The sequence below is a fragment of the Falco peregrinus genome, chromosome Z, assembly GCF_023634155.1.
Source record: "Falco peregrinus isolate bFalPer1 chromosome Z, bFalPer1.pri, whole genome shotgun sequence".
Classification (NCBI taxonomy): domain Eukaryota; kingdom Metazoa; phylum Chordata; class Aves; order Falconiformes; family Falconidae; genus Falco; species Falco peregrinus.
Genome location: NC_073739.1, coordinates 37,535,688 through 37,563,665, shown reverse-complemented (window position 1 = coordinate 37,563,665; position 27,978 = coordinate 37,535,688). Strand labels below are relative to the sequence as shown.

The window sequence follows — 27,978 nt, the reverse complement described above, 5'->3', positions numbered from 1 at the left end:
TTATGTCAAGATCCTCAAGCCCAAAATTAACTGGCTTGCTTAATGAACTTGAAACAGAAGCCATACGTCATACTGTATTGTTTGAACAGCACAAGTCTTATTGAGACAGCTTTTGTGTTTTCATTAAGCTGAAATAACTGGCATCAGGAAACCAGAGACAGTTTACAGTATGGGATGGGTCACCTTTCTTGTAGCATGTTACTTAGTTGTTCTTTGGTGCAGTAAGAATATCCTCTTCTACCTCAGGCTTCAGGTGATTCTCCTGAATATTGATTTTATTGCCAGCACTAGCACTCACAAATACCCCTTTGAATGCTGTGATATTAAGAGTACTGGGTACAGTTTAACTTGCATACGTTTCTCCTAGCCTGTTCATTCCTTTGTCCGTTAGAGGCCGTTTATCTTGTTGCAGCTTTCCTGAAGAAGAAAACAGTTCAGAATGATGTGTTAATACTGCTTTAAAAATTAAAATGGAGCTTAAAGGTTGCCTATACTAATGTTCCATATGCAAAAAACATGTGTTGTATCCAAAACTTATTCAAAGTAATCTTTGTTCTAACTCTTAGTAGAAAAATGTTAAAAGTAGGGACTGGTTTTTTTTTTAAGGAAGGCCAGCTTTGGTGGACAGTAGGCTCTGCAGTCCGGTTGGATGTGATGAAATTAATATACATTCAGTATACACAGACTTACCGTGTTGGGCAGGATGAAGGAGCGAGATGACATAACCGTAATACATGTCGTAGATTGAGCAGATTTTACAGCAGAGAGGGTCAAGAATGATGATGGGACAGGAACGCTAATCTCTTCGTTATATAAATATATCTGGTTGCAGAAGCCTTGTAGGCTATTTGTAAAACTGGGACTGTAGTACATCCAGTAGAATAACACTGTAGGACGTAATATTTTTCCAAAAATTCTTACCCATGTTTCCCTCCAGTTTTGCATCATCTTGTCATGTTCATTAATGGCATTTCTCCAGGTATCAAATTCTTTGGTCCATCCATCCTGACCAGCACTACCTGAGAATTGTACAAGGGGTGATTACAGAACTACATAATGAAGTAAATTGGTTATCTGTTCAGTTACAGTACCTCCTGTGTAGCATTGGGTTAGAAGGAACTAAAGCCACCATCTTGTCCTTCATTTTGCTCTACGTCCTCTCATGTTACTTGGAAATAAATTCTATTCAAATGGTCATGTTTCTTCCCCTCTGCAGCAGACTTTATAGCCTCCAGATAAACAGATGCAGCGCCTTTACCTGTGATTCAAGATCTAGAAAGTACAACTTACAAGTTAAGAGTTCAACCCGCCTATGAAGTACAGGAATGCTCCAGTTAGATCATACCAAGTCTGGGGAGAAGAATGATGAGATACAACTGACTATGTCCCATTTGTAATTTCCCCATTTCTCTGTAATGTTACATAGTTAATGGTTCCTCATTCCATTGAGAACTTAAGAAGGGGCTATACATCTTCATAGAATTCTAGTTCTGTCTGCCAGTTTTTCATGCAGAATGTAACACTGGTGGTAACATCCACCACTGTAATATTTTCTCTATCTTCAGGACACTAGCAACAGTGTGTAATGCTCTTGGAGTAGTGAATGCTTCCCTCTTACACATTTACAGTAGGTTCATTGAGATGCTCTTCATTCTGCATCTGAGACAGAATTCAAAGTAACTGGCTATGGCAAGACAGCTTGTGTAACTACTACTGATTTTCTCTGACACTGACAGGAGAAGGGTTGAGCTGTTCCTGACAAATTCATGTTTGTTACTAACCAGCTAATTAATTTTTCCTTCACCCTGCCAAGAAAATGCATACTGTTATCATCCTTCTTTTTACTGCTGTCTTGTTAAAGACTATTAAGACCTTCTCCAGGCCTGGATAAATTCTCAAAAGCTAGTTGCAGATGATGCTCACGTTGCATTGGTCAGCTGGGGCTACCTGAAGATCTTGCACAGCTGCTGAAGTTGGCTAACTGACCTCCTGCCCATTTAGGGTGGGAACTGTGCCTGCCCAACTACAGGTGGTCTGCAAATCATCTGATTTTAAAAAATCCTGGGTGGTGAGTGTTTCTCTTTACCATTGCACTTCCTTGGCATTGAAGAATTTTTCTACATTACCCTGCAGAGTTCTGGCAGAGTACCTGTTTTTACATCTTTAGTACTCTTCTGACTTCCAATGTGTCTCCATTAGTTTAGCAGTTTTAGTTTCATTTCTAAGACCGTAACTGCTGATTTGCAGATTAGTCCTTTTGGGAGGAGATGGAGAAAGGAATTTTTGTGGCTCTAAAACCTTCTACCTTTCCATAAACAACTGAAGTGGATACCCATTCAATAAGCAAGAGTTACCATTCTTCAGATATGCACATGTTTTACGGGTGAAAACTACAGAGCTGTACTGCTTGTCAGAGTCAGGCCAGACATGGCATACATTCAAAACCAGCCTACCTTTATCTTCCACTGTGATGAGCACTTCCGATGTTGTGTTCCCAGCTTTTGAGATTAATGAACATTTATATTCTGTATCTTCTGATACTGAATCTTTCACCCAACTCAGAATATGCACTCTGCCAGCAAACAGCATATGAGATTGCTCAGTGATGCATGCCTTCATCTTCTGTCCATTCTTCTTCCAGACAAAGTAGGAGCCACCCGGACCTGTAGATACATCAGTCAGCTTGTTTTCTAAGAAAATACAAAATGAGTCTTTGACAAGAAAACAAAAGCCTAAGACCTCAAGATTAGGCTCAAAAGCCTAAGTGGTTGATTGTAATGTTTCTTAGGTTTCTTCAGTTGAAATTCCAGAAACCTGGGGTGAAAAAGGACCTAGCACTGGTAATTGAGGTTCAAGCCAAAGTTGTAAATTAGTTTATACATGTAAAGGAATTCTGTCTTTATTCTCACAAGGGGGAATTTACCCCACAAACACGACACAGCTGATGCTGAACACCAGCACTCTCCCTATATGATTTCCTGTAGAGCTAGGCCACACTGCCTGCTGCTGAGCAAGCTAGCTTCTGGTATGAAGCTGAACCCATCTGAGACATGCCTTGCAAAATCTGAAATAAAGGCCAGGAGGGAGAAAGTTCAAGAACTCTGTGTGTCAAAGATGCTGGAACTAATAGTGAAAGAAGCAGAATTGGAAAAAGCACAGAATCATTAGTCACAGCAGGCAATTAGGCAAGACAGAACTTGGGAGAAGCTTGGATCAACAACAAAGAGCAATCTAATCTCTTAGCCAGTCTCATTGCCGTTATTCGTCTTACCCTGTGAGGACAGAATTTGAATAAATCAAGAGATTGACAGTAGCCCAAAGACCAGAACAGCTGTTCCCAGAAAATTAGCAAGGTTGGCTGAAGTGTATTTGGCAGTATCGGAGCCTTTTCATTTAAAAGACATGTGGGCCAAGCTAAGAACTTCGCAGTAATTCTGATGTTTAAAGCATGCCTGTTTCTCCCTTGGGGCCTAGGATCCAGACTAACCTTAGGAAGAGAATACATAAAGGGAAATTTGGGGTAAAAAGAAAACAAATTATTTTTGTAAGTATTTCTTGAGAGAACAGGTTACCTACTACAGAAGTCAGTTTTTACTATGAGTGTTTTTGATTGCAAATCCGTGTGGCATTTTTCTTTAGGAAAAGATTTGATTCTAAGCTAGTGTACTGAAAATCAACTACTTTTTAGCTAATTATGCAGGCAGACAAAAAAAGAAGGTAGTCTTTAGATCTGTGCACTTCCGCAGCATATGTTAAGTTCATTTGGAAATGAAACTAATACACTACAAATATGGAGACAGAAATTAGTAGTAAGGGTGAATGATAGAGAATGGGACCTAGTTAAAGCCTGGTAGGGTTTATTTCTGAGGGAAAGAGGGAGGTAGGGAAGTGGCACAATCTCTCTTAAGGACTGACAACAGCTCTGACAAAGTCAAGAGGGCAAGCATATGCTGAACTGAAAACAGCCTAGTGCACACACTCAAAAAAAGTTTGATGATCGTACTTACTCTACAATTAACAGTGGATAGTTTATATGTTGCTAAAATCATGGGAAGTCTGGAACCAGGAATAAATTATTTCAGTAAGATAATGCTGAATTTGGAATGTGGACAAGTGGGAGGAACAGTTAAGTAAACAAGCACAGCAGAAAGATAGAAATCTTAAAAAGAAAAGTCTTTGAAGTAGAAACCTATCTTCAAAAACACTTGATTATAATTTCTAACAGATGCCTCAAATCTCACACAGCATCAATACATAAATGAAATTAAGAGATACTGTTCGCAGAGGTCAGGCTGACTTGGAGACGTTATGACCAACTTGACTGCAGTGGAGATCAGCAAGAGGGAGTGCTGCAGCACAAGCCTCAGGAGGAACTTTTCCAAGCATAGAAGAGTTACTGCTCCAGCATTGTAAAGTTAAAAGCCAGGTGCTTGAGTTTTATTTGCAGTAGTTCAAGCCTTAACACATGGGAGTAGGGCCATTAACTAAAACCCTAAGCTTGAAAAATGCCATCCATTTTGGGGCCATGGGAGGAAGTGGCATGTTCAGTGCAGGAGGCTTCTCTAAACTTACTTCAAATGTTACTGTTCACATCAGAGAACCTGGTTTATTTTCTGGTGGTAAAGATCACAATCACTCTGGAAATCTGCCAAAAGCTCAGTTTAGACACAGGTTTCACCAAAAGACCAAAATCCAAGCATTTCCTTACATGCGAAATTTTGCAAGCTGTGTTGTTTCACGTCAGCCCTTCAAGAAGTTGCAACTGGGCTGTTACCTTACCTTTGTTTTCTGTGCGGTCAGCACTGGAAATCCCCACAGAGAGACACTCATCCCCACTCATACAAGTCAGCCCACAGCAAAACCTAGGGTCAAGCACCAGTCAGGGTTTTTACTGGTCTTCACATTTCACTGCAGTTTATCCCCAGTTTCCAGGCACTGTGCTATTATTTTGTACTTGCTTTCCTTTTCAGTATTGAGCAATAATAAAAACACACTGTGAAACAGTTTAATCTGCAAAAACTGAATCACAGTTATCAAGTGCAAGATTTCTACGGCTCTAGGGTGACAATTTCAGACTCAGATGTAACGGTTAGAAAATATTTTTTGATGATAAAGTGAACTACTATGAACATATACTCTGCACTTGCTGTTGTTACTGTAATACAAATTAATTACATGCCTAGTGCAAACTTTTAAAATTAAGTTCTAAGGCATTTGATCTACTTACTTTGCCATCCGTTTTAAGAATGCGTGAAAAAAATTTAAAAAAAGTCATTAAATGAATACTTGAGCAGAGAATTCAACAGCACATCAGTCTAGGTATATAAGTAGCTATGTTTTAGCAACAATGAAAGGTATTTCAGACAGTTAACTTTGAAAACTTTGCTTCAATTTCACCACCGTAACACTTTTAGAAGGGGAAGGGTTAAGAATTGGCAAACAAAAATAAAAAAAACCACCTTGCTGCACTGTCTGCCCTACCTCTTTTCTGTGTATAAGCCCTTCGTAATTTCCAGTGGCTGAGGAAGTGTTTGCTACTTTTTCATATAGGTGTCATTTTCTCTGCTTTCAGCACTTTGAGCAAAATGGTACTGCCCAGGGAGTAACAGCCCAGGTACTGTCCAGGTAGTTTCTGCTAGCAAAATGGATTTTCTGACCTATGTCAAGTCAGGCAGACTTGCACAAACCATTCATTTAATACCCAGGTGGTTTTGCCTCAAGATTTTCCACAAGGTAAAGTTTCAGCAGGTGTAGATAGCATTAAAAACATAAAGCACTGCAGCTGCTTGTAAACTTCTACGACAATCTAATTGTAATCCCTGAATCACTGCTACAAATTCTGTTTTAGGTTAAAATAAATAAATAAAACCAGACTTAAAGAATTGGAGTATACAGCCACCTATTCAGAGCAGCATGCTAATGCGCCTGGCTGAACTGTACCAAATTAAGCATTTGCCATATACACATCAAATCCTGATAGAGATGCAGCTTTCAAGAAAGCTTGGAGATAAAAAGCAAGACATTATGGATTAAGTAGAGCTCACTGACAAAGGCTGGGGTGGGGGAGGAGGGCGAGAACAGGCCAAGCTACTTCCTTTTGCCAAATGCTGCAGCTTGCAGAGCTGTGTAGAGGGTCCACAAGCCACCGAATGAGCCATGTAGTGAACTATGCAGAAGTGCTACCCTGTTATTAATGTTTTTCCTCATTTTTTACAGTTTTTGAAGGGTAACATTAAAACACAGCTTTCTTATGAATTACTTAGAGAAACACTTCAAGACAGAGGGAGGTGAGCTGGGTAAAGTTGACAGCGCATTTGAAATCCACTGAAGATAACTGACAGGTACTCTAGCAGGGTGACAGAAAGTCTTATTTACGAATTCCTGTAACCTTGACATAGAACTGCTACCAGAGGCTTATCCACAGTGACGGGAAGTTTAGGTCTGGGAAAAACTCCCCTGTATTCTCCAATATACACCGAAACTCTCTCCACAGCTCAGAACATGCAGCAGATTTAAAAAAAAAAAAAATTAAAAAGTGGCATCTGGATTTAACACGTGCTATCCAGCTTGCAGCTTTGGCTTGTACTGAATGCTACTGAACTAAACATCCCAAATTTCAGAAAACAAAGATCATATTGGAAGGTGTCATCCAGGGCAGGGATTAATTTTTAAAGACTGTAATCTGGGTGCAGAAAGATTATATTTTAAGTCAGAGACCAAAATTAGCATAGAAGAAGGTCAGTCAATTTTTATTATGGGAAACTACCACCAGCACAACCCTGTACTTGAATGAAAGTTAAATTTAAGGCTGGACACTGTTTGAGTTGTAGAAGTCTGAATCACTGTTGCTGACAAGCTAGGAAAATAAGTAGTAAATGAAGCAATCAGGAGGGAAACAGATTGGAAAAGTGGGGAAAGAAAGAATCTTTAAATTGAGGTAAACATCTTTGCAGTTTTCTGAAAATAGTGTACAAAGTAGGTAGCCCTCAGATAATGTGGGTTTTTTGGTTTTGTTTATCAGTGGTTGGTTTGGTTTTGCTTTAAAGTAGGGGCAGACCAAGAAAATCAGACCTCTCTGAAATGCCAACAAAGAATGTTACTTCAAACACCAAGTAATTCATACTGAAGAACGCATAACATACTCCTCCAAAAACCTGATGCCTTTGTTAAATTACGGGTCTGTGAACCATGCGAAAGCTGGAAGTATCTTAGCCCACTGGCAGCGAGATGCAGGCCGACATAGGGCACAGCATCGCCTTCACAGAATGGAATTTAAAAGCAGATTGGGAAAATGGCTGACTTGCCTATGAGGTGGAAATGCAATTCATAACTGTCCACATTTCCCAGCATGAACAGAATTTATTTAGCTAGTCTCTGAGCAAGTCCAAAAAAAGATTTTGCAATTGGAATCCATTAAGAATAATTAAGTACTAGCAAGCTAGAACAAAGGACTGGCAGAAAAACAAAAAAAAAGTGCTTCCAGTTTGAGTTTGCTTACTTATTTTTGGCCCTCCTGCCAGCTAACGAGGCTACTACATGAAGTTTTAAAATAAAATCAAGAAAACTGGAGAGCATATTTTAGCATGCTGTCCAGAAATCACTCCTGCTCTCCGGAGAGCGCAAGGTATTGCTTTTTGCTCCTTCACTTGTTAGGCCAGTCTAGCAGGAAGATGACTGGAAGAGACAGAAATGAGATAGTCATCTCCACTGAGGGGACAACACACACAACAAACACGTTGAAGCAGCTCTGGTAAGCAGTTTCTGCTGAAATTAAAAAAAGTTAGAACTGTGTTCCAAATCATTACCCAGTTAATCAGCCATCACACTGAGGGATTAATTATTACAAGTTTACAGGTTGTAGCTCTCACGGGAAAGACAAGAAAAACAAAGTGCACATGTAGTCACTTTGAAAACTGGGCTGGTGGGGTTAGCAACAACAAGAATTTCTGGGGAGAAAGAGCATAAAGTTGTGATTATGCTCCAGAGACTCAGACACCACTCCAAAACCATCACATATCTGTAGGCAGGAGTGGGAAATACAGCTTCTTGATCATAGCCAATGTTTAGGAGTTAGTACCAGTGTATGACTCCAGGCTGAGACATTACTGATTCAGAGTTGCATATCTGCAAAGAGAAAAAGTTTAAACATTAATGCTGAATTGCAAAAGAAGGTAGGCTAAGCTGGGAGGTCAAGTAAAACCTAAGTAAATGATACATGGAAACAAATACCCACCCAAGTGAAATCCCTCTCCTGAAAGAAGACATGTGCTGAAAGTAAGAAGTTACTTTGGGATCTCAAAGACCCCAGCGTGAAGGAAAACTCCTTTTATACGCACCTAGTCATACTACAAAAGCTGCATGGATTCTGTAATACCTCTTTTCCTTGTACCTTTCTAGTCCCCCCATAATTGCATGTTTATTAAGTTCAAATGGTGAATACTGCCTGTTCTGTGGTGACATCAGCTGATCTCTGGAAACGGCCTGAGCAACACCCAATTCCAGAAGCTGAAGAGCTGAACTACAACTAAGCAGCAAAGCTTCAGCTTCACAGAGGTGCTCCTCCTTCACAGGGGTAACTGGCTCTTTCCCTTGGGCTCAGAGGAGACTTTTTGACAAATTTTCTCAAAAGGATAGCTTATTCAAACCATTCAGATACCAATCAAAAACTTTTAAAACGATGCAATGGGCTTAATTTACCTAAGCCCTCTGCTGACGTATGATGTAGGTGGTAAAATTTACCAACGAGTGTACAAGAACACTTACCTACTGGTATATATGGGATACACCACAACACGCACGCAGTTTGAAATGTTTTAAGCATGTTACAACAGTAATAATTATTTGCAGGCTACAATTACTAGTCCTAACTGGACTGATTTCTTAATGGGGAGAAAAATGTTTTGGTGTCTCTTACATTTTAAGCATTTATTGATTATCAAAAGTCACACAGGTAGAGTTTTCCCAACCGCACCTCTTATTCACTGCACAGGAAAAACCTGTATGAATGCGGTCAGCTGCACACTGCAAGGTAAGGTTCTGTTCAGCAGAAAAAAAGAATATGAAGGAAATCTTTTGAGGAAGAATTAGTAAGACACTCTTACTCTCAACTTTTCCTAATTCTCACCTTTTTTTAACTTGATGTGCCTTATGCTTGAGTTATGTTTATACTGAGCTTATTCTAGTCCTTACAAGAAAATAATATAGTCTAAAAAACAAAGTATTTTTTTCTGCGCACCTTTCCACCTATTTCTTAGCTTGACTATAGCCTTTACATATAGAAGTGCACAGCGGAAGGAAGTTCTACAGAAATTTTTCAAAATGTGCTGTTGATGCCAGAATTCAAGAATGCATCATCCATGTCACAGTCCTTACAGAAATTAATCTTCAGTTGTCTTACAGAAGTCACTGTGGAGGAAGCCATCATAGCCAGAATAACACCAACACTTAAAGGTGTTTAATGCTGCTGGTTTTGCATACAGTTAGATGTAAGGGTGCCGCAGCAGGCCCTGATGTCTGAAAAAAGAAGTGCCAATGTTCTAGTAAGATAACTGTAGCCCTAAGATATGGCCATTAAATTATGAGGATACTTTTAGGTCTCTGATTTTTATGCAAAATGGGTCTGCAGTATTTATGTGATTTTATAACCTACTATATTAAGGAAACAATTTAATTTTTCAATTTATCTTCCACATGCATCTCAAATAATGAAAGGCAGGTGTCATGTCAGAGATCTGTATAAAGGAATGGTTTTGTTGTACCAAGATGCCTTTAAGTGATGAATATTCAGTCAGTGCAGAAATCACTGAAAGAAGTGATACAAAACTGCAAAATTGCGAAGTAACAGCTACTATCAGATTACTGTAGCCAAAGATGCTACAGTAGGCAGACAGCATATGGTGAAACACCAAAGGTCTGCGGAGAAGCTAATTCGTAAAGTGGGATATGTAAATGTTTAACAAGGTACAAACTTAGCATTCCCATGAGGATGAAGATAAAACAACCACTTACATTACTATGCAACTACACAGATTAAAGTCAAGGGTACTGCTTCAACAAAGCATCACCATGTAAATACTGCATAAAAATTAAAAAATTTTAGAGTTTTAAAATATTTGTGCAGTGGACGGAACTGTCCTGGGAGATGGAGACTTTTCATTTCTAGGCTACCACTTAAACTATTTTTGGGTTCCAAAACCAAATTATGTATCTGTCCACCGGCATAATTATTAAGAAACACTCAGTAACAAAGGCAGGAAGAGGTGTTCTGGGGGCTATTTTGTACAACAGTTCACAAAAAGAAAAAAAAAAAAAAAAAAAGAGCTGGAAAACTGCAGCTGGTTACAGAACCAGTTGTGTGTGTCCATGGAAAATTGCTATGTGATATTTCTGTTCTGGTAAGAGTACAACAAAGTAACAACTGAAGTAAACTCCATTTTAATAGATTGACACGCTGTAATGCACTGCCTAATGCACTGCACCTTCGGGCGCCGGCATGCTCCGTCTGCTCCGGGTGCTGCACACACCTGTGCCGCTCCAACTGAGCTCTGAAGGCACGGAACCAGGTTAGCCAACCAGACCACCGCAGGGCATCACTGGGGATGCAATTAATCTGAAAAATCTCACCCAAGAATGACTTATGAAGCCAGTCCCAGTGAAAAACCTTCCTCATTTCCCTGGGTAAATCAGTCTCCAACAGAAAAGCTCCTCTTCCCAGGGTCGAACTGGGCACACCCTTGGGGTATGGGGACTTTTGAGCCCCACTCCTGAGACCCGTGCTGCACCAGTACTTGGTGACACCAGTACAGCCAACCCTCAACATCTGGGCACAGCCTCGGGCAATGTCTGGTTCAGACATAACTCTGCAGACGCTCTGTCCAGACTTCACTCGGTGTGCTGCAGTGACTAGTGAAGAGCGGTGCATCATGTTTTCCCCACCCTTCTGCATGTCTTTCAGTGCAACTTCAGGCTTCGCCAGAGAGAAAAACTGTAGTGAATCGTGTGCAATTCTGACTCTTGCAAGCTGTGGATCTTTTCCATGTGGGAAGCCTTCTGGCACTGTCTTCAGAATAGCATAACCACAGGGAACAGGCATTGTACATGGGCGTTAACACCCATCTTCATATCCCCATGAAATAACTCTTTTGAAAAGGATTTCTGAGTTTACAGAACTATCACGTTCACTTCCAGGATTAATTTAATGAGACTGAAAATTAAGAAACCCATTATGGAAAAGCTCCAGCTTCAGACAGACTAAGGGAGGACGTTAAGACTTACTGACACCATGGACACAGGGAGTCTGACTGCAGGCCAGAAACACAAATAAAGCATAATGTTTTACACTGTTCCTGATTATAAATGGATTTAAATCGTTGCTCAGCATACTCGGGACATTCTAGTATGTCACTCATCTGTAAAGTTAAGATCAAGAATAAACTAGTCTACAGGTGGTGGAGCAGGCAGCAGAAAAACATTTTTAAGCAGAACGAGAACTGCTAGAAAAGGTGTTTCCATTATATCCAAATGCAACAGACCACACCAGAGAAATTATAAAGCAGGTGCATACATCACTAACTCACCACCTCTCCCCTGCACCAAATGGTGCAGTATTTTGTTCAACTTATTTGAAGCCTGCCTCAAATGTCTTTAAAGGATTTAAAGTCTGTAATGGGAGAGAAAAGTTCTATTAGATAAATTCTACAGGAAACCTAGCATTTGCTCGAGTGTGTATCTAGCAGACACATCTTTGAAAAAATGTGAAGATGTGACACAGTTCAGGGGAGCAGAGAGAGGAACTGGGAGGCAGTTTGTGAAGGATTTATTCTGTCCTTTTCACGAAGGGCAGGAGTACTCCATTCTTGAAAAGCTCATTTTTAAAAAAAACACCACCACACAATAGGTGACAAGTGGCTGTTGGTGCTGTACCCACTTTAAGGTTGTTGCAATGAGCCTGCTACAAGGTTGTAAAGTATTATCCTTGGGTGAGCTTTCAGGTCAAAACATGTGGGATGACTAAGAAATGAGTAACAGAACTCACCTACTCCTGCTGAGCTTCCAGACAGCTTGAAACAGACATTTACAATTTAAAAAAAACGAGGAAGAGATTCACTAATTCTCATAAAAATAACATTAGAAACTTAATTAAAAATGAGCTCCAGGTTTTTGCCTGAATGATGTGGCAGTCTATTTATTTGCATCACGCATTTGCTGATACCTTATCCTTTAAGAAGAAGACCAGGTATGGCATTTAACTCTTGTCAGTCCCATTTAACCCTTCTGCCCCTTGCAAACACGTTTTACCTTATATTCATAGCTGAGGGAAATAAGATTCCATTACAGGTACGTTTATATAAATATTAACAGATATTGGAGGAATGTGAACAAATTCCCTCCTAGTAAAAGCATTTGCTTAGCCCCATCCCCACCTCCCCCACAAAAGAGTCGTATATCCTCCCATGCAGATCCCAGAAAGATACATTAGACCTGCATCAGTTTGGTAGGCTGGTTTGCATTTGTCAGGTTTTCTAAAAAGATCAATGGAATGAAGTTGTAATTCTGGGTAAGAGAAGAGTGTGATGGATGTATCAGCCAAATGTCATTTCACAAAGGCAGTAAATCCCCCACCCATTAACACGAAGTCCAGTCCTTCACTGCTTTCTGAGAGAAGTCAGAAATGCCTCCACAGCTCACTCATTTTGCCTGTGCCTGAGCCATCACTGCATCTCTTGGACGTCTGATTCTTGTTACAGCTTCCACTATTCATCCCCACCACCTCAGGATTGAATTCCACAGTCGAACCTCAGGACTCCGCTCCATCTTTTAAGTCTCAATGCCAAGGCAATTTCAATTACTTTTAAAAACCAGCACGAGTGCCATGTTAAATCAGATATTGCAGATGAAAAAAGTAATTTTAAAATAAATTCCAGATCTGTAGCACTATTATCAGACTGTTTAAATCCTTTGTGCTATTTATGCTATTATTACAATTTTTTTCACGGTGAACAACAAAGTTTCTGAATTGTGTATAGCAACAGTGAACAAATTACGGCTGAAAGGTCTTTTCTAAACTACATGATTCTACAACTCTGTTCTTCTTTTTAGACCTACTGTAATAAAGATTCATGCATTTCGATCTGAGTGTATGTAACACTCATACACACTTACTAGAGACAGACCAATATGAAACAATACTACTTAGTAATCCTTATCTGTAATCTGTTCTTTTAAGGAAAAAGGTTACATCTGAAGACCTGTTTAGATCCATTAAATCTCACTCATCTTAAACAGGAAACTACTATCTGAACAAAAGCTGACAAATGCTGGAATTCTATAGAAAAAATAGCTTTGTCCTTTTCCTGTACACATCAGATAATATATTCTTCATAATTTGTCATTACTGCAAGTACTTTACCACTTGAAATAAGTTAGGGCTAAAAAGGAGTAACTGACCTGGTCCAGAACAGACACTAAATTAAAATCCAACAGAAGTGTATTTTTTAAGTGGCATACACACTGGCAGTGAAAATATTTAAACAGCCTTATGCAACCACGACTCAGTGAACTCCTTCAGCATGCAAGGGAGTCTATTAAAATCAATTGACTATTAATATGCTAAAGTAGGCTGCTAAATCAGAGCCTGCATTTTACAGTACAGTATTCACAGTGCCAGATTCTTGGTAACAGCATGCTGACAATACATCCTAAAATAGTCTTTTTCTTTCTCTCTCTCTCCTTTTTTTTAAGACAGCAAAAAAGGAAAACAGGGGGACATATCTAAACCTCTAATGCAGAAAATGCTTGTTTATACAGGTGTCCTCCAACTTACCTGTGGCTTGACAGAAGAGGTGAAAGGGTCCCCGGACACTAACATGCTGTGCCTGGTCACTTAGGAAAGGTGGCAACAACATGACCTTTACAGGGTCTGTGCTAGACCAAACATCAGGCTGGGTACTGGTGGGTGAAGGAGGTGAATCACTTCCCACACAGGACAAAAAGGAGGTACCAGTAGGAGGGAAAGGTATAGGAGATGAGGCTGTGTGACAGAAGAGGACAGAAAAGAAAAAAAGAAAGGGTACTAAGGAAAAAAGTTGTAAGAAATACATCACACACTGAATAAATAATGCAAAAAGACAAATGAATTTTAGGAGGGTATTAATAGGAAGTGTCCCTAGGCCCCTAGAGAAGAGTGCTTTCCTCCTTCACCCACGTTTCTTATTCCATCCTTCCAATCCCACTCCCCTGGGTTATAGCCCACTCAACTAAAGCTAAGAGAATCAGCTGCAGATAGCAAAAGTTTTCATTTTTCCCCCTTAAAAGAAACCAAAAGGAGCACTAGGTACCTGAAATACGGAAAGCAGTGTCATTGTCTCAAGTTTCATAAAAGTCAAGATATAATACAATTTATTTTAATATTTATTCTGTTATATGTACATAATTAAAAATAGAAAAATAAAACCAAACTGAATCTTATAAAATATAAACTGTTTACACTAAGATGGTCTAAATTATGTTCGCATGAAAGTTGAACACAGAAAAGCAGCCCAGGCATACTGCTATTTACTGTTCAAATGTATTCTACTTCTAGCAGTATTTACAGAAAGATGCAGTGAGAGGAACAATTCTTCAGGACTGTACCGCACAAAATGCTTTTACAGACAAACAGTGCTGCTGTGAACCAGGCTGAGAAATGCATGCTGTCACGTTTGCAGGCATGATTCACATAAACAGTTCAAATGCTTGTTTGAGCAGCTCCAGTTTCAGTCTCCAGTTGCACAGGAGATTGCAAGGTGTCATCCAGAAAGGGTGACGCTGCAAAGATTTGTCACAAAAAGAAGCTGAGTTATTTCTGAATCTGAAAAAAAAAACCAAACCAGCAATGTTTTCTCATCAGGCTGTATCCTAACAGTCCATTCCAGCACGTCACTAGCTGAATTATTGTAGTTAATTCTTCTCAACTCCTGTTTCACTTCCACAGTGCAAAAAACTTCTCTCTGTGTCACTGCTAACTGACAGCTGCTTGCCTGTACTGTTTCACTTTAACAAAAGATCCAGTTTTGTATAGAAAATAGAATGTGACTACGTCCAGCTTGCTGGTTAAGGGTGGGAGTGGGAGGCAGAAGGGGGGAGACAGGAGGGGAACGGGGGGAGCGAGGAAAAGTATTCCTAAATCTATTATTTCCTTCCTCCTCCGCCACTTACTCCATGTTTTGTACTGATATTTGTTGTACCTAAATTTCTAGAAAGCAGCAAAGAAAAAAAGCCTTTAAACAAGATTATCCCTGAGTCTTACACAAATCAAGCCAATGCTATATCCCCATTATACCTTAACATTTAAGATACTTAAAGAGCAGTTAAAAATAACTTCAATTAACTAAAAGAGACCTAGTGTGCCAAAACAGAAAGCATAAAACTAAAAATAATCACAAGAAGCAAAGAAAAAAAAATGTCCCAATCTGGACAAAAGTCTATAATTTACCAATCTGATAAAACTAAACTTAATTTCCAATTTGGAATTAAAATGAAACTAGGTCTTTTTTTAATGGCAGCTAAAAATATGTGTAGACTGAAGTACTTTTTAAAGCCAGTTGAATTAGAAAGTTACTTGTATCCTATGGAAGAACAGGGCTGAAGAACAAGCACGTAACTGTTCACTAGAGTGAAGCGATTGGTGGGGGGAAAATTGGGAACAAATGGTGATCTGAAACTGGCCATTTAGCAAAAACAAACAAAAGGGACAGTACAACACAAGATGCTATGGTCTGCAGACAAGTACACCGCTTCTCTAATCTGGCGAGATCCGAACACAAATTGGCTTGCTGTACAGCTCAGGCATGTAATCCCCACTATGGCTCAGCTGTCACACCCGCTCTCTGCGCTCAAACAGTCACAGGACTGCAGCTGATTTCCACCACTGAAATGAACGATTGGGTCCTTCAGTCCCCCTCTGCATCTGAGTCGGCATACTTGAGCTCACACTTGACATCGAAGGGCTTGTCCTTGGCCTCTCGGGACACCTGTGAATCCCCAGGCTGCAGCTGGCTGTTCCCATAGTCGGGCTCAGTCTCGTAGCCAGTGTCGTGTGCCGGCTTCAGCTGCTCCCCGCTCTGATGGCTGACACTGCCTTGCTCCACCAGCGTCTCCTTGACACTTTGCTCGCAATCAGAAAAATCTGACTTAGTTTTCTTCTTACCAAGCAGCATGACAGAACGAAATTTCAAGCACTGCCCTGGCAAGTACCCTTTGTAACAGTTGTAAGAGAGCAGGCACAAGAACAGAATAAAAAAGAAGAGGAAGAGGAACATCAACAGGAAGTTATCGTTTGACTTGAGGAACATCGTCTTTTCTGGGACCGTGTCAGGAATGGAATTGAAGTGCTCTGTCTTGGAGGCTGCACTTGTTAGGACAGGGCCAATGGGCTTTGTTACTATCCTTGCTGTTGTGATTGGTACCATAAGAGTGGTCGAGGTGTGAGCAGTAGACCCCTCAGTTGATACAGCTGACACTTTTGGCACACGGCTATTACCTTCTGTTGGTGCAGCTGCTGTGGTGGGGCCTGCTGTGGTATGCTGGATCTTTTTCAGTTCCAAAACATGCTTAGCTAGCACTTGAGAGAATTTCTTATTCTTCACTTTTTCTTCTGACAAACACTGGTAAACACCACTGTCTCCTTCTGATAAATTGAAGATGAGCAGTGCCTTTTCCAGCAGACGGTACTTGGGACTTTCCACTCTCAGTACATCGTCTTTGAACTTCCAAACTACCTGTGCCAGATTGGACTTTTGAGAACACTTGAGTTCTGCTGTGCTCCCATGCTTGAATGTATGCTGTAGGGAATTCTCTCTTACTTTATCTGGAACACCAAAATAAAGGTGCAGAGCATCAGCAATCATTTCCATTAGCTTTAATCCATACAGTTTCACGAGACTGTGCTATAGTCTTATAACAGAAACTTAAAGATCACAGCATTCAGATTAACTCACAAGTCCAAGATGACAGCATGCAAGGACCTCAGTGAAATACCAAGCTACAGCTGCATGCAAGACATTAAGACAGACTAAGAGGCAGGACACCTCAAACTCTAACACAGCCTCCACTTCCAGAAAAGATGAGACCTTGCTGATCCACAACTGAGCATGCATCTGAAACCAGTCAGTCAACGTTTGAGGCAAGATGCTGAACTTTGTATCGCTTTGTATGCAATTGGTACATTTTAAGTAAATCCGCAACTACAAAACATGGAAGAAGAAACTGAACAAACTGCTGTTACTCAAGTCAAACAAAGTCTTCCAAAAAAGTATCAGCACTTACCGCACACCCACAATGCAACACCATAAATTAATGAAAAAACTAACAAGTAACACCCTCATAGTGGTCCATGTTTCGCTTGAATTAGAAATAAAACTGAGTATATCAAACTCTCAAGAGCTTTGTTTACTGCAGCTTAGTCCTGTAACACTACTCTTCTTTAAGATCTCCTTGATCTGGTGGCAGCATCCCATGCTATAAAGCAAGGGCCTGTGGTTATGTGCCTTAGAGCACTATGGAGGGTACTTCAGTGGCTCTGTACCACATTCTGAGCTGCCCCTCTCTCTTACCATAAAACCAGCTTTTTTTCATGGTCATTTCATTTGATCCAGCAGCAATAACCAAGCACAAGGCTCACAGCAGAATGTGAAATGCTGTATCACAGAGAAATGATACTAGAAGTACTGCACTAGAAGTACTTATGGTAAATACTGCTTTCATTCACAAGTCGCTGTTGAGGTACCCCCATTCATTTCAGGGGTGTGTGCGCTGCACACTGAAATGTATACAAACACAGACATTTTAAGATAACATGCAGGCTGTAGAGATGCTCAACTATTCAGAAGCAGAATCTCATACCTATTAAAATAAAGAAGTGGCCAGATAATCAAAAACACAAGCTGAACTGAACACAAGTCTTTCACCTCTCCACCCAGACACGTGAAAGAGCTCTTCAAAGACTAACTCACCAGAACAAGAAGATGCATCTCCACCAATGTTCTGAATCCAGCTCCTGTAAAGGGAAGCCCAAGTATTACAACTTCAAATCTCGTCTCCTACAGCCTGCCCATCCTTTCGTACTAAGATTCATCTTAACGGAACAGCACAAGCAAACGTAGGTGGATAGGAAGAAGTCTCTATTTTAAAATATTCAGTTAAAAATTGCCAGTTATTGGCAATATTGAGTGTAAATGTAAGGTAATCAAAGACTAGCATTACCTTTCGACTTCACTTTCTTTAAAAATATCAATGCAGGAAGCTTCAAGGGGTTTCCAAGCACAGTAAGGATCCCTTGCTAAAACACAGTCAACACAAGTGGTATACTTGTCACAGAATGCCACTGGAGACTGAACCACACCAGAATTTGAACCAGCATAGAGGTATCTTTGGCCCTAGAAAACAGAAACAAGGCACAACAAAAAACCCCACAGCCAATCACTTTCTCAAAGCTGAATAATCTAATTCATGAAACAATTTAAGAATTACTAAAAGTAGAGTTGAACCTAACATATGTACAGCTGTATTTCTAAAAACTGAGGCATGAGGGGAGTACACATTTTTATTAGCTTATACTTCTAGAAAGGAAAACTTATCTTGAAAATATTTAGTGATGCTGAAGTGCAAAAAGACAAAAGAACAAAAACCTGAAACAGACACAGTTTGTGAAATCGGGAAGTCACCAAGTCTAACCACGGTTTTATCACACAGTTTTTCCACAAATACCAATGCACCGACAATCCTGTAAGGCAAGGCAAGCTTGTGCTGATGACAAGGCTGCAGCAGGTGTGCACAAGCCTGAACAGGCAAGGCTTGCTGTATGTGGGACCTGCTCTTGTTAACCCAAAGCAGTCCTACTGCCTTCAGCTCTTCTACCAGTCAGGTCTCTGCAGCCACATCAGCATCAGTCTTGGAAGAGTCGAATGCAGCTGCCTACTTGCTACTCAAAGAGGAACACCAGAGAGTATTCACAGGAAACAGCACTGGCCTGACACCTAGGAAAAGCGGGATATCAACAGAATGGCTATTTCACCCACCATTGCTGGGGAACCCGAACATGTCTCACTGAGCACAGCAGGAAAAGACCACACTCATCTCAAACGGCCTTCTCATAAAAGGTGGGCAGCTGCATTATTTCACTCATCTGTTTCAAAGCTCAGGGAAACCAACGGCTGAAGGTACACTCAAAACTTACATATTATGCAAAGCCTCAAGAAAGGGGTCTGCATTGCGACCCAAAGCTAGCAGTGACCTAACCTCTAGTCCTTTTGAGAGGCTGTGCATACAAAGCCAAACAGCACAACCCACCTTGGCAGTGGGCTGGCTTCATCCTGAGCAGAATACCAAGTGGATTTATCGGCACTCTACTATGTTGTCATGGCAAATGAGCTGGATCCAAGCACAAGAGTGGCTTCTCCTGTACTGCAGCCGTACAGATCTCAGTATGTAGAAATGCACTCGGGGGTCATGTCTGCAGTAAGACTGCTCGACTCCAGCAGGATCAATATGGTCACAAAGTAATGGGCAGACATGCAAGGAAGACTTCTAGTAGAGGAACCTTGTTCAAAAATCTCATGTTCATGGTGCAGATTTTTGGTCTAGACATCAGAAACGGCCTCAAGAAAACAACTAACAAGGCACTGTAGGGCTGAATTTCGGTTTGGGGGCTCACTATCACTCTTTCACTATGGATGTAAGGAGGTTTTGCCACAAGAACTCTGAACAAGTTAGTCTCTTTAATTCAACGATCACGGGGAAGTCTATCTTACAATTAAGCTAATGAGCGATGCAGTCTGACTAACAACAGTCCCTAGAGGAAGCTACAAGACCGAGCACAAATCAGTTTGGATCCATCTCATATATGAAGCATGCAGACAGCTTTCAAGGAAACTCTTGATGCTGGAAGATGAAAGAAAAAAACTGGATCAAACCAGAATCTGCTGGCACTGCTGGAAGATAGACTTTCAAAGAGAATCAATCCTCAGAGACATATATTCAAATACAGTCTCTGATTCTAAAATTTAACTTAGGTTAGTGTTGGACTATGCTGCAGTGCCCACAGAAGAAAGTCTGGAGTGTTGGAGACTCCTGACTTTCTAGGAAATGCTTTCCACTTTGCCTGAAAGCTCCTCCAGTGCACCAAGCGCTGCTCATCTTGCTACTGCTCTGCCAGCTAACACCCAACCAACAGAGCAACACTGCACATGGGCTGTAGTGTCTCAGCATGATTCACAGCTGGTACATCCATGAGTTCAGAGAACACGCAGTGAGCCGAGTAGACCATTTTTAAAAATCCAATCAAATCTTTCAGTCAAGCAGGAGTTACGAGGATCTACTGTAGGCTGATCTGACTGCCCACTGCCCTCTGAACAAGGTGAAGGTATATCGGAAGGGTCTGGTGACTACTGCTGTAATGTGTTCAGAAAGAACTCTGACTCCAGAGGGATCTCAAGCCCATCATCAGGGTAACAATTTTACCTTCTTGTGGTTAATCAATTACTATGGGATGCCACTACATGTATCAGTATCACCTCTACAAAGGACTTCCATGAACTGACCGTGACACCCAAGGAGGTAGAAACTTGTGTTTTGATGCTGGCGTGCAGAAGTAATCCCTGCTTGGGTGGTACCATGATTACACAGCTTTCAGGACTGGCACCTGACCTGACCTCCCAACTCCTCATCACTGAAAAGGACCACTGCTTTTATGGAAATGTGCTAGGCAGCACTGCTTCAGTTTTGGGTGTTAGCTTTATGTGCCAGAAGTTGTTCTAAAAACATGGAAGTTTTACCTTGAAGCTACACACTGATACACTCCAGTGCCATGCAGGATGCAGTGGGTTGGTTTTTTTTGTTGGTTTTTTTTTTTTTCCCCCAATCCTAAGCTTTGAGAGAAGTTTCTGTGTGGAAAGACAGCACATTTCCTATGCAGCCCCTATGCCATGTCTCACACTGCCCCCTTTCAGGATATTCTTGAGGAATTGAGAATATGGCACCTGGATCCAAAGTGAATAAATTCAGTGCCATCATTTCTACACTAGCCTTGGCTACCAAGGGTGTACTGAAACTGTAGATCATCTGTCTTTGGTGTCAGGCTGTAACGCCTATCACTTCCCTTCCACTCCCAAGCAATGAGGGAATCATAGTTAAGCCAGTGTATGAATGATCCCAGAATTTACCCAAAATTAGAACAATGAGCATTAGCATATTTATTAGAAGAGTTATCTATCATTGTCTTTTATCACAGGGTAAATGCTGAAACCTCCTGTCAAAGCAAGGCATTTGAAGCTTGCCTTGCAAATAGAAGCAGAGGAAATCAGCAAACTTTAATATATACACACACATATATATTAAATTGCCAGTGTGATGCATCATATAAAAATAAACATCTTTACCGAAATCTATAAGCACATAAGTTTTTAATCACTGATTTTCATTTATCTATCAAAAGTATACTCTGTCCTCCAGACTTCTATTATAAGCATGAAAGGACAAGTGTGCATGTTGACCTTGAAAGAATTATGGCATAAAGCTCTCTTGCACCCTTCTACCATGAGTTAATCATGTTGGCATGCAAAGATTTATTAAAAATCCCACAAAAAAAGCTGTTTCTAAGATATCTTGGCAGTACTTCTAAATCCCTAGTTGCAAAGCATTTATCTATCACTAGGTAGCTACTGAATGCCAGTATTACTATCAGATACTTCAAAAGAGCCATTCTTTCCTTTAAAAAAACAAAAATTTCACCAGTTTGAAGGGTCTGATGTTACAAGCCACTGCTTAGGGTAATAATTTCATAGACATTCACAGATCTGCAGGTCTGAATATCTAGGGCCAGAAGCATAATTCATGTACAAAGTACACACAGTGGCTATCCTCCCACTGTCATAAAACCACTCCAGGGTTAAACCAAGCAATTGATTAATAGTGCAGAATGACCGCTGGGTTTGCAGCCTGCGGCAAGGTTTGTGTTCCCAGCTAAAGATGCAGCTGGTACCCTGCCAGGCAGACAGAACCTCACCAGAGGTCCTCACCCCGAGCCACACCAACACCACCGTTCCCCTGATACACCTAGCATGCAGAAGCCTGAAAGGTTTGGGACAGCAGAAACCAATTAGTTACACATTTATGTGTGTGTCTGCAAAACAAGACTGTTCTCTCTTCTTAGGTCTAGTTCCTGAGAAAGGGACACCACCCCTCTGCTAAACCCCTGACGGTTTTTCCTTGTTTGCAATGGCCACAAGGTGTCAGGATTTCTACGTTACTCCTAACCTGAAAACTGGTACCTTAAAATACTTTACAGCTTTCAGCTTCTGCACATGGCGTCCACGTGGAGACCTGCGCACCTGTGTCCCCCTACCTACACACCTTCAGAAGCCTGCTACCTATCAAACACACTGAAATGCAGCAGGCAATACATGACATTGCTGTAGTGCGATGAATTACAGATGCAGCCTCTGGCTCTGTGCACAGTGACAGTCTTCTTTCATCGTGTCAGTCTTACAAGCTGGTACTAAAATGTTTTGTGGAAGAGCAAAATGAGATGAATGCTGTGATGCTTATAGCACTTACTCTTCTGGATGAAAGCAAGAGAGTTTGGACTGGCTCAAAGTTTGGAAAAAGCTGTGTTTCTTCAATAATATGCATTCCATTTTCATAGCTGATAGCTTTGTGCAGTGCTCCTTGATCTGAAACAACAAAGCAACATATTTAAGTAAGCTTCTTAAATTAAAAAGGCAGAGGGAAAAATTGCTTAATTGTTTAAAGTTGTCTCAATCTGCTTGCTGTTCGCACAACTCATGACGGCAAGTTTAATGGTTGCCATTGGCACAAAAGAGCTCTGAGCAAGAAATAACATTTTTGGACAAAGAATGACCACTTGGGGATTATCCTATGTTGGTTCTGCTGCACTCGTTGCAGTTTTGCAGTTCCTTTCCTGCAATACTTTTTCAAAGCAGGTAAGATTCTCCACTTACTCACCATGAACCTTTACTTTTCAATGAAACACCAGTTGGTGCAAAGGCACTGTAAATACAGAAGTCTCAAGAGTTTCTCTTAGAACACACTTCAGCATAAAGAACCAGTACATCATTAAAAAAATGTTTTGCAGAGCTCACCTGTACCGATGAACATAACATCATATATGGTGCTGTTGAGAGCTCTGACTCTGTCTACTACAATCTGAGTATACTTCACATCTCGTTTTACTAGGCGAGGTCTGTCTCCCACTGGGGTCACTGAGTCATCCATTAGAGGATGATCTTTAACAAACTGCAATGTCTTGTCTGGTAAATTCAGAGAACTCATGTAGTTTGATGCTCTGGCTTCATTGTTTATACACTAACAGAGGAGGAGAAACAAACCAAAAAAAACCCCAATCAAATTATATCGTTTACTTGCACAAAATACAGACAATTAACAGCAGCTACACGCATTTTCTTCTCTGCTTTCTTTTGGCCAGTAAACACACCTTTACATTATACTCGTTCTACCTAGGGAAGTCCTTGGGTCTTGTAGCACTTTGGCTTCTGTGATATACTAATCCCTGAGCATCGGACTACATTCTTATTTGGGCCCAAAGTGCATTTTAGGATAACATTCTTTCTGGATTTTCATGCTTTTTTACTTTTAACTTTCACCTCATTAAGCAGGAGCAACAAGATGACCACAGGGAACATGAGAAAGTAAGAAACATGTGAGAGACACCCAGCACTATGAACATTTTGTTTGCAGAGCATTGCACTGCACTGGATAAAGCTGCTGAACCTACTGACACAATGCAATGATCGCTATACTTCTGTTCATCTAAACTAAAAAGTATTTGATGTTGCCTAGCATATATACTGACATCTACTTCACACTAAAAAAATTAGTAACAACATAATGAAACAAACCCGAGCAAATAACTGAAAAAGTAACAAAAAACCAGCAAATAACTCCATTATACATTAAAAACCCCCACATTCTGAACTGAATATTTGGGAATGAAGAAGTCACTTCAGTGTTTTTCTATGAAGTCTTTACAACAAAAAGTATCCAGATCAGGACAAACTAAAATTAATCTTTAGCAGGTTACCTAGTATTTTCTTTACTCCTGAGCACTAAAAAAGGACTAGTCATCAGATCCAAGATTACAGAAACTTACCGCACCAGGTCGAGGATTAGGAATTTCCCCATTGTATCGTACCCACTTTGTATGAGACTGTTCTACTGTAGCACTCTGCATATATTTTCCTTTCAAGAAAACATTTTCTACAGTAGACAGATTGTATGCACACACTGCTGACAGACCCACATTATTCCTAAAAGTTGAGGAAGAAGAAAAGAAATAAAAATCATAAAGGCAATTTTTACTTACAGTAACTAATTGAGATTAAAAGCACTTATCCAGGAAAAGGCTACACCACACTTACAGTTGCGGAGAGAAGACTCCATATATCACTGGCTCCTTCAAAGTTGGAGACTTGAGAATAAAAACATCATTGATAATATTGAAAATTAAATTCTTATCAGGGATAGTACAAATCAATCTGGCCTTGAGAAAGGAAGTCCATTTTTTCTGCAAGGTCCTTAATCCTCCTTGGTCCCTCTTTTGATATTAAAAAAAATAAAAAGGTGTTTGTAAGGAAAGTTAGCAGCACTTTTGCATTTAAGAACCACTACTAATACAGCATGAATTTACAAGCCCTGTTATTTTCTAACATTTCACATTTCATCTATAGTAACATGAAATAAACATTAGCATGTTCACAAACAAAAAAGTAAGGAGGCCAAAGGAAAATTAGTTGATTCAAAAATAGTGCTGAATTGGTTTTTATCAACACAAAGGGAAGATATGAGACTTACAAAATAACTGTACTTCTGCAACACTTGAAAAATTGAGATGAGCAATGTACTGTTAGAAAAAAAACTGATTTTTAGAACAACTAAGATAAGCATGTAAGTATTATACAGTCGCTTAAGAGAAATAAGTAACATTGCATTTGTTCAGTGACACCTGAACTGTGATTTAAATTCTAATGTTGCAATATGAACTTAAACTTGCCTGACATTGTTTCATTAGAAGAAATGCAGCAATGGTTTAATCCTGCAAGCAGTTACCACCTTTATAAAGGATCTGCAGTACTAAAGCTTAAAGACGTAAAGATATATTGACTAGAAACACTTCAAAACAGTTAATACTCAAGCTGTAGCTCTGTTACTTCTCTTCAAAAAGCAGGGCATATTTGAACATTATATTTCCTATCATTATCCAATGCTGTTATGCAAAATATTAAGAAAACAGCAAAAATATGAAATATATTAAATATAAATGCTTATAGATTTGCAACTTGCCATTGATTCCTATTTCAAACAAACAGCAGCAATAAAGCTCTCATTCCACAATACTCCCCTCTTCAAGCACGCACAAGCTGTTAGTGGGCAGGCAGCCATAACAATAAGCCTCATGTAAACCTGCCTCCAGCTGCTTGTTTAATGGAAATCTCAAGGGCACTAACTTGTTATTGATGTTTTGACTTCCATGTTTAAATATAAAAAGTAAAGTCAAAATAAAACATTTCAACCTCCAAACGAAACAGCTAGATAAATTTCCTGTTAGGAAAGAAAAGGTCCTGAGGAAATTGATACATTCCACTGAAAAAAAATTTTGTTATTAAATCAATGTTTTCTAGTGGAATAAACCTTTTTCATCAGCAAGATTTTTAACCAACACTCCTCAGTATATACTTGAATCAGCTTAAGACATTGAGACTTAAGCACAACAAGTGTGACAAGATCAGGCTAACCACTTCATGGAAGTCCCATTTGCTACACACCACAGTCAAGAGCTATTCTGCTGTGAGCACAGCTACAGTTTTGTTTGTATACAGCTACTTGAAAGCAACTCGACAAACATCCTATACACTCAGCTCCAATCAAAGTCAGTTCTTCCCAGGGAGCTGTACTTCAGCTTCAGTGTGGTTTAAAAAAAAAAAAGCCAGAAGAGACACTTTACTGTTGCTGGCTTTTGTGGTGATTGGTTTTTTTTTCCCCTGGGGTGGGCAGAACCCTTGGATGTATTAAAATTTCACCATTGTGCAAAATTAAATCAAGTATTTGTTCCCAAAGCAACAATTAGGCTTTCTCAGTTCTGAAGAATTGATCAAAATTTAATTGAACCTATGATTCCCTAGGTTCAACCACTTCCCTTTAACTGGCAATAAGTTCACAATAATAAATACTTTTTAACATACACAACATTCTAGTCAAATGATTAAAAGTAAATTGAACTGTGTCCCACCTTGCACACTCTAGCTATCCTTGGAATCATCAGTTTTCCAACAAATTCATATTCCACAGATACCTCAGTGAAAAAGAAATATATCTTGTCATCTTCTCCATCTGTGCTGTTTTGGTCTGCTCTTACCACATCAGCAAAAACAAAATTGGGCTCTACAGGTGCAAAGAGAAGAATTTTATATTATATGTGTGACTACTAACATGATTACCTCAAAGACCCTCTCGAAGTCCTCTTTCACCCAAACCTCACGCTGCATTTACCTGCTCTCATGTCACTGACCTGCCTATGCAGTTTGCTGTACATAATATGAATAGCATTACTAAAAAAAATAGAGGAGACACCAAAACCACAAACCCTGTATGAAAATAGTAAGATATCAGACCACAGAGATCTCTCAAGTATCCCGTTACTTCAATGTTCCTTAGTCCATACTCAAGCATGGTCACTCACAGGCCTGATGAGGTATCCTCCCTTGCCTGCCTCTCCTCTATTTCAGCTATTAGCTGAAACACTAAAAGTGACGGTATCATTACAAGATGTATTTACAAAACTCAACTCTGTACCCTGTATTCTGTGCTCTTTGGATATAAAGCATCTTTTGGAATATGTTAGCTTCATGATTTTGCTCCTCTTTGGCAAAAGGCCTCTAAGCATTCACAAAAGGTGAATTTTTAAATTCAGGAGCTGAAATCATCAGGAACCATGACCAGCTCAATTTGAAAACCGTTAAAAGACCAAAAACATTCTTTTCCTCACTATATCATAACTATGCTGCATTATTGCAAGGATGAACAATAGATAAAAAACAAACTGGTCTTGAAGATATTTCCTTGTCAACGATGATAAAAATCCTGAAATTTCAAAGATTTCTAAATGGCAGACCCTCACATCGCAGCGTACGCCAGAATAACAAAATCCATTCTCTTGGTGGTGTTAGACAGTTGCCCCAGGTAAGACACTTAAAACTCTCTATAAAAGTGTGCCATTGAAGGAGGAAAACCAATTTGTTTGGGCCATTTCTCATACCCACTTACCATTGAGCCAAGGTATTGCATACTCTGTTCTCAGAGGGCTCTGAGTGGAGTGCCGTGAAATGATAGGTTCACTTCCCAAGAAATTGTAAGAAGTCCCAGAATAAAGCTCTCCATCTTTGACGGAAAAACAAATATTTTAGACTTGCTTATGCACTAGATACCAAAAAGGGTACATAAATATTTCAGGAGCCTATGTAAGCTTAAACTTCCCACAAGAAAAGATAAACAAGGATTTCCTCTAGATTGCCCCAGACATGTCTTCTGTGTTTACATTTCTGCTGACCATTCTCAAGACTAACACTTCTACACTTGGGTTTAGTATTGCTTTCACACAAGCAACTGGCAAGTCAGCATTGTTTTTGTGGTACTTTTACACTTAGCTTGTAAACCTACAGTTTATGTACAGACATGCAAATTTATTTAAGATATAACACAGAAGTTTTTGAATTACTTTACTCTCTATACCACTATTATTAAAACTCAACTTTAATAATTTGGGCAACAATGCAAGGAGTGTGTTCTTTTCTTTCTCATTCCTGTTTCATGTTACTTTGAACTTCTCTTTTATGATCTTTTGACACCAGGGTCCAGCCATGACCTCTGTTTTCACCAAATCAAGATTCATTGGTGTCTAACCATGCAGTA

General features: G+C 39.9%; 1 protein-coding gene across 6 annotated transcripts in view; it reads right to left on the bottom strand.

Moving 5' to 3' along the window:
- Positions 1 to 162: 162 nt before the first annotated feature.
- Positions 163 to 27,978, bottom strand: part of SEMA4D (semaphorin 4D) — a 96,566-nt gene continuing 68,750 nt past the window's right edge. For 4 of the 6 annotated variants that reach the window (XM_055790230.1, XM_055790229.1, XM_055790228.1 and 1 more), the window contains 9 exons: positions 27,334 to 27,447; positions 26,300 to 26,451; positions 24,432 to 24,607; positions 24,164 to 24,320; positions 23,136 to 23,358; positions 22,591 to 22,706; positions 18,241 to 18,413; positions 17,991 to 18,034; positions 14,381 to 16,846 (listed from right to left, as the gene is read on the bottom strand). In XM_055790230.1, coding sequence (XP_055646205.1) covers positions 15,930 to 16,846; positions 17,991 to 18,034; positions 18,241 to 18,413; positions 22,591 to 22,706; positions 23,136 to 23,358; positions 24,164 to 24,320; positions 24,432 to 24,607; positions 26,300 to 26,451; positions 27,334 to 27,447 — 2,072 coding nt within the window. In that variant the 3' untranslated portion in view covers positions 14,381 to 15,929. Of the gene's footprint in view, positions 1,020 to 2,453; positions 2,664 to 14,380; positions 16,847 to 17,990; positions 18,035 to 18,240; positions 18,414 to 22,590; positions 22,707 to 23,135; positions 23,359 to 24,163; positions 24,321 to 24,431; positions 24,608 to 26,299; positions 26,452 to 27,333; positions 27,448 to 27,978 lie in introns of those variants that run through there. The other 2 variants (XM_055790233.1, XM_055790232.1) reach the window with 2 other exon arrangements.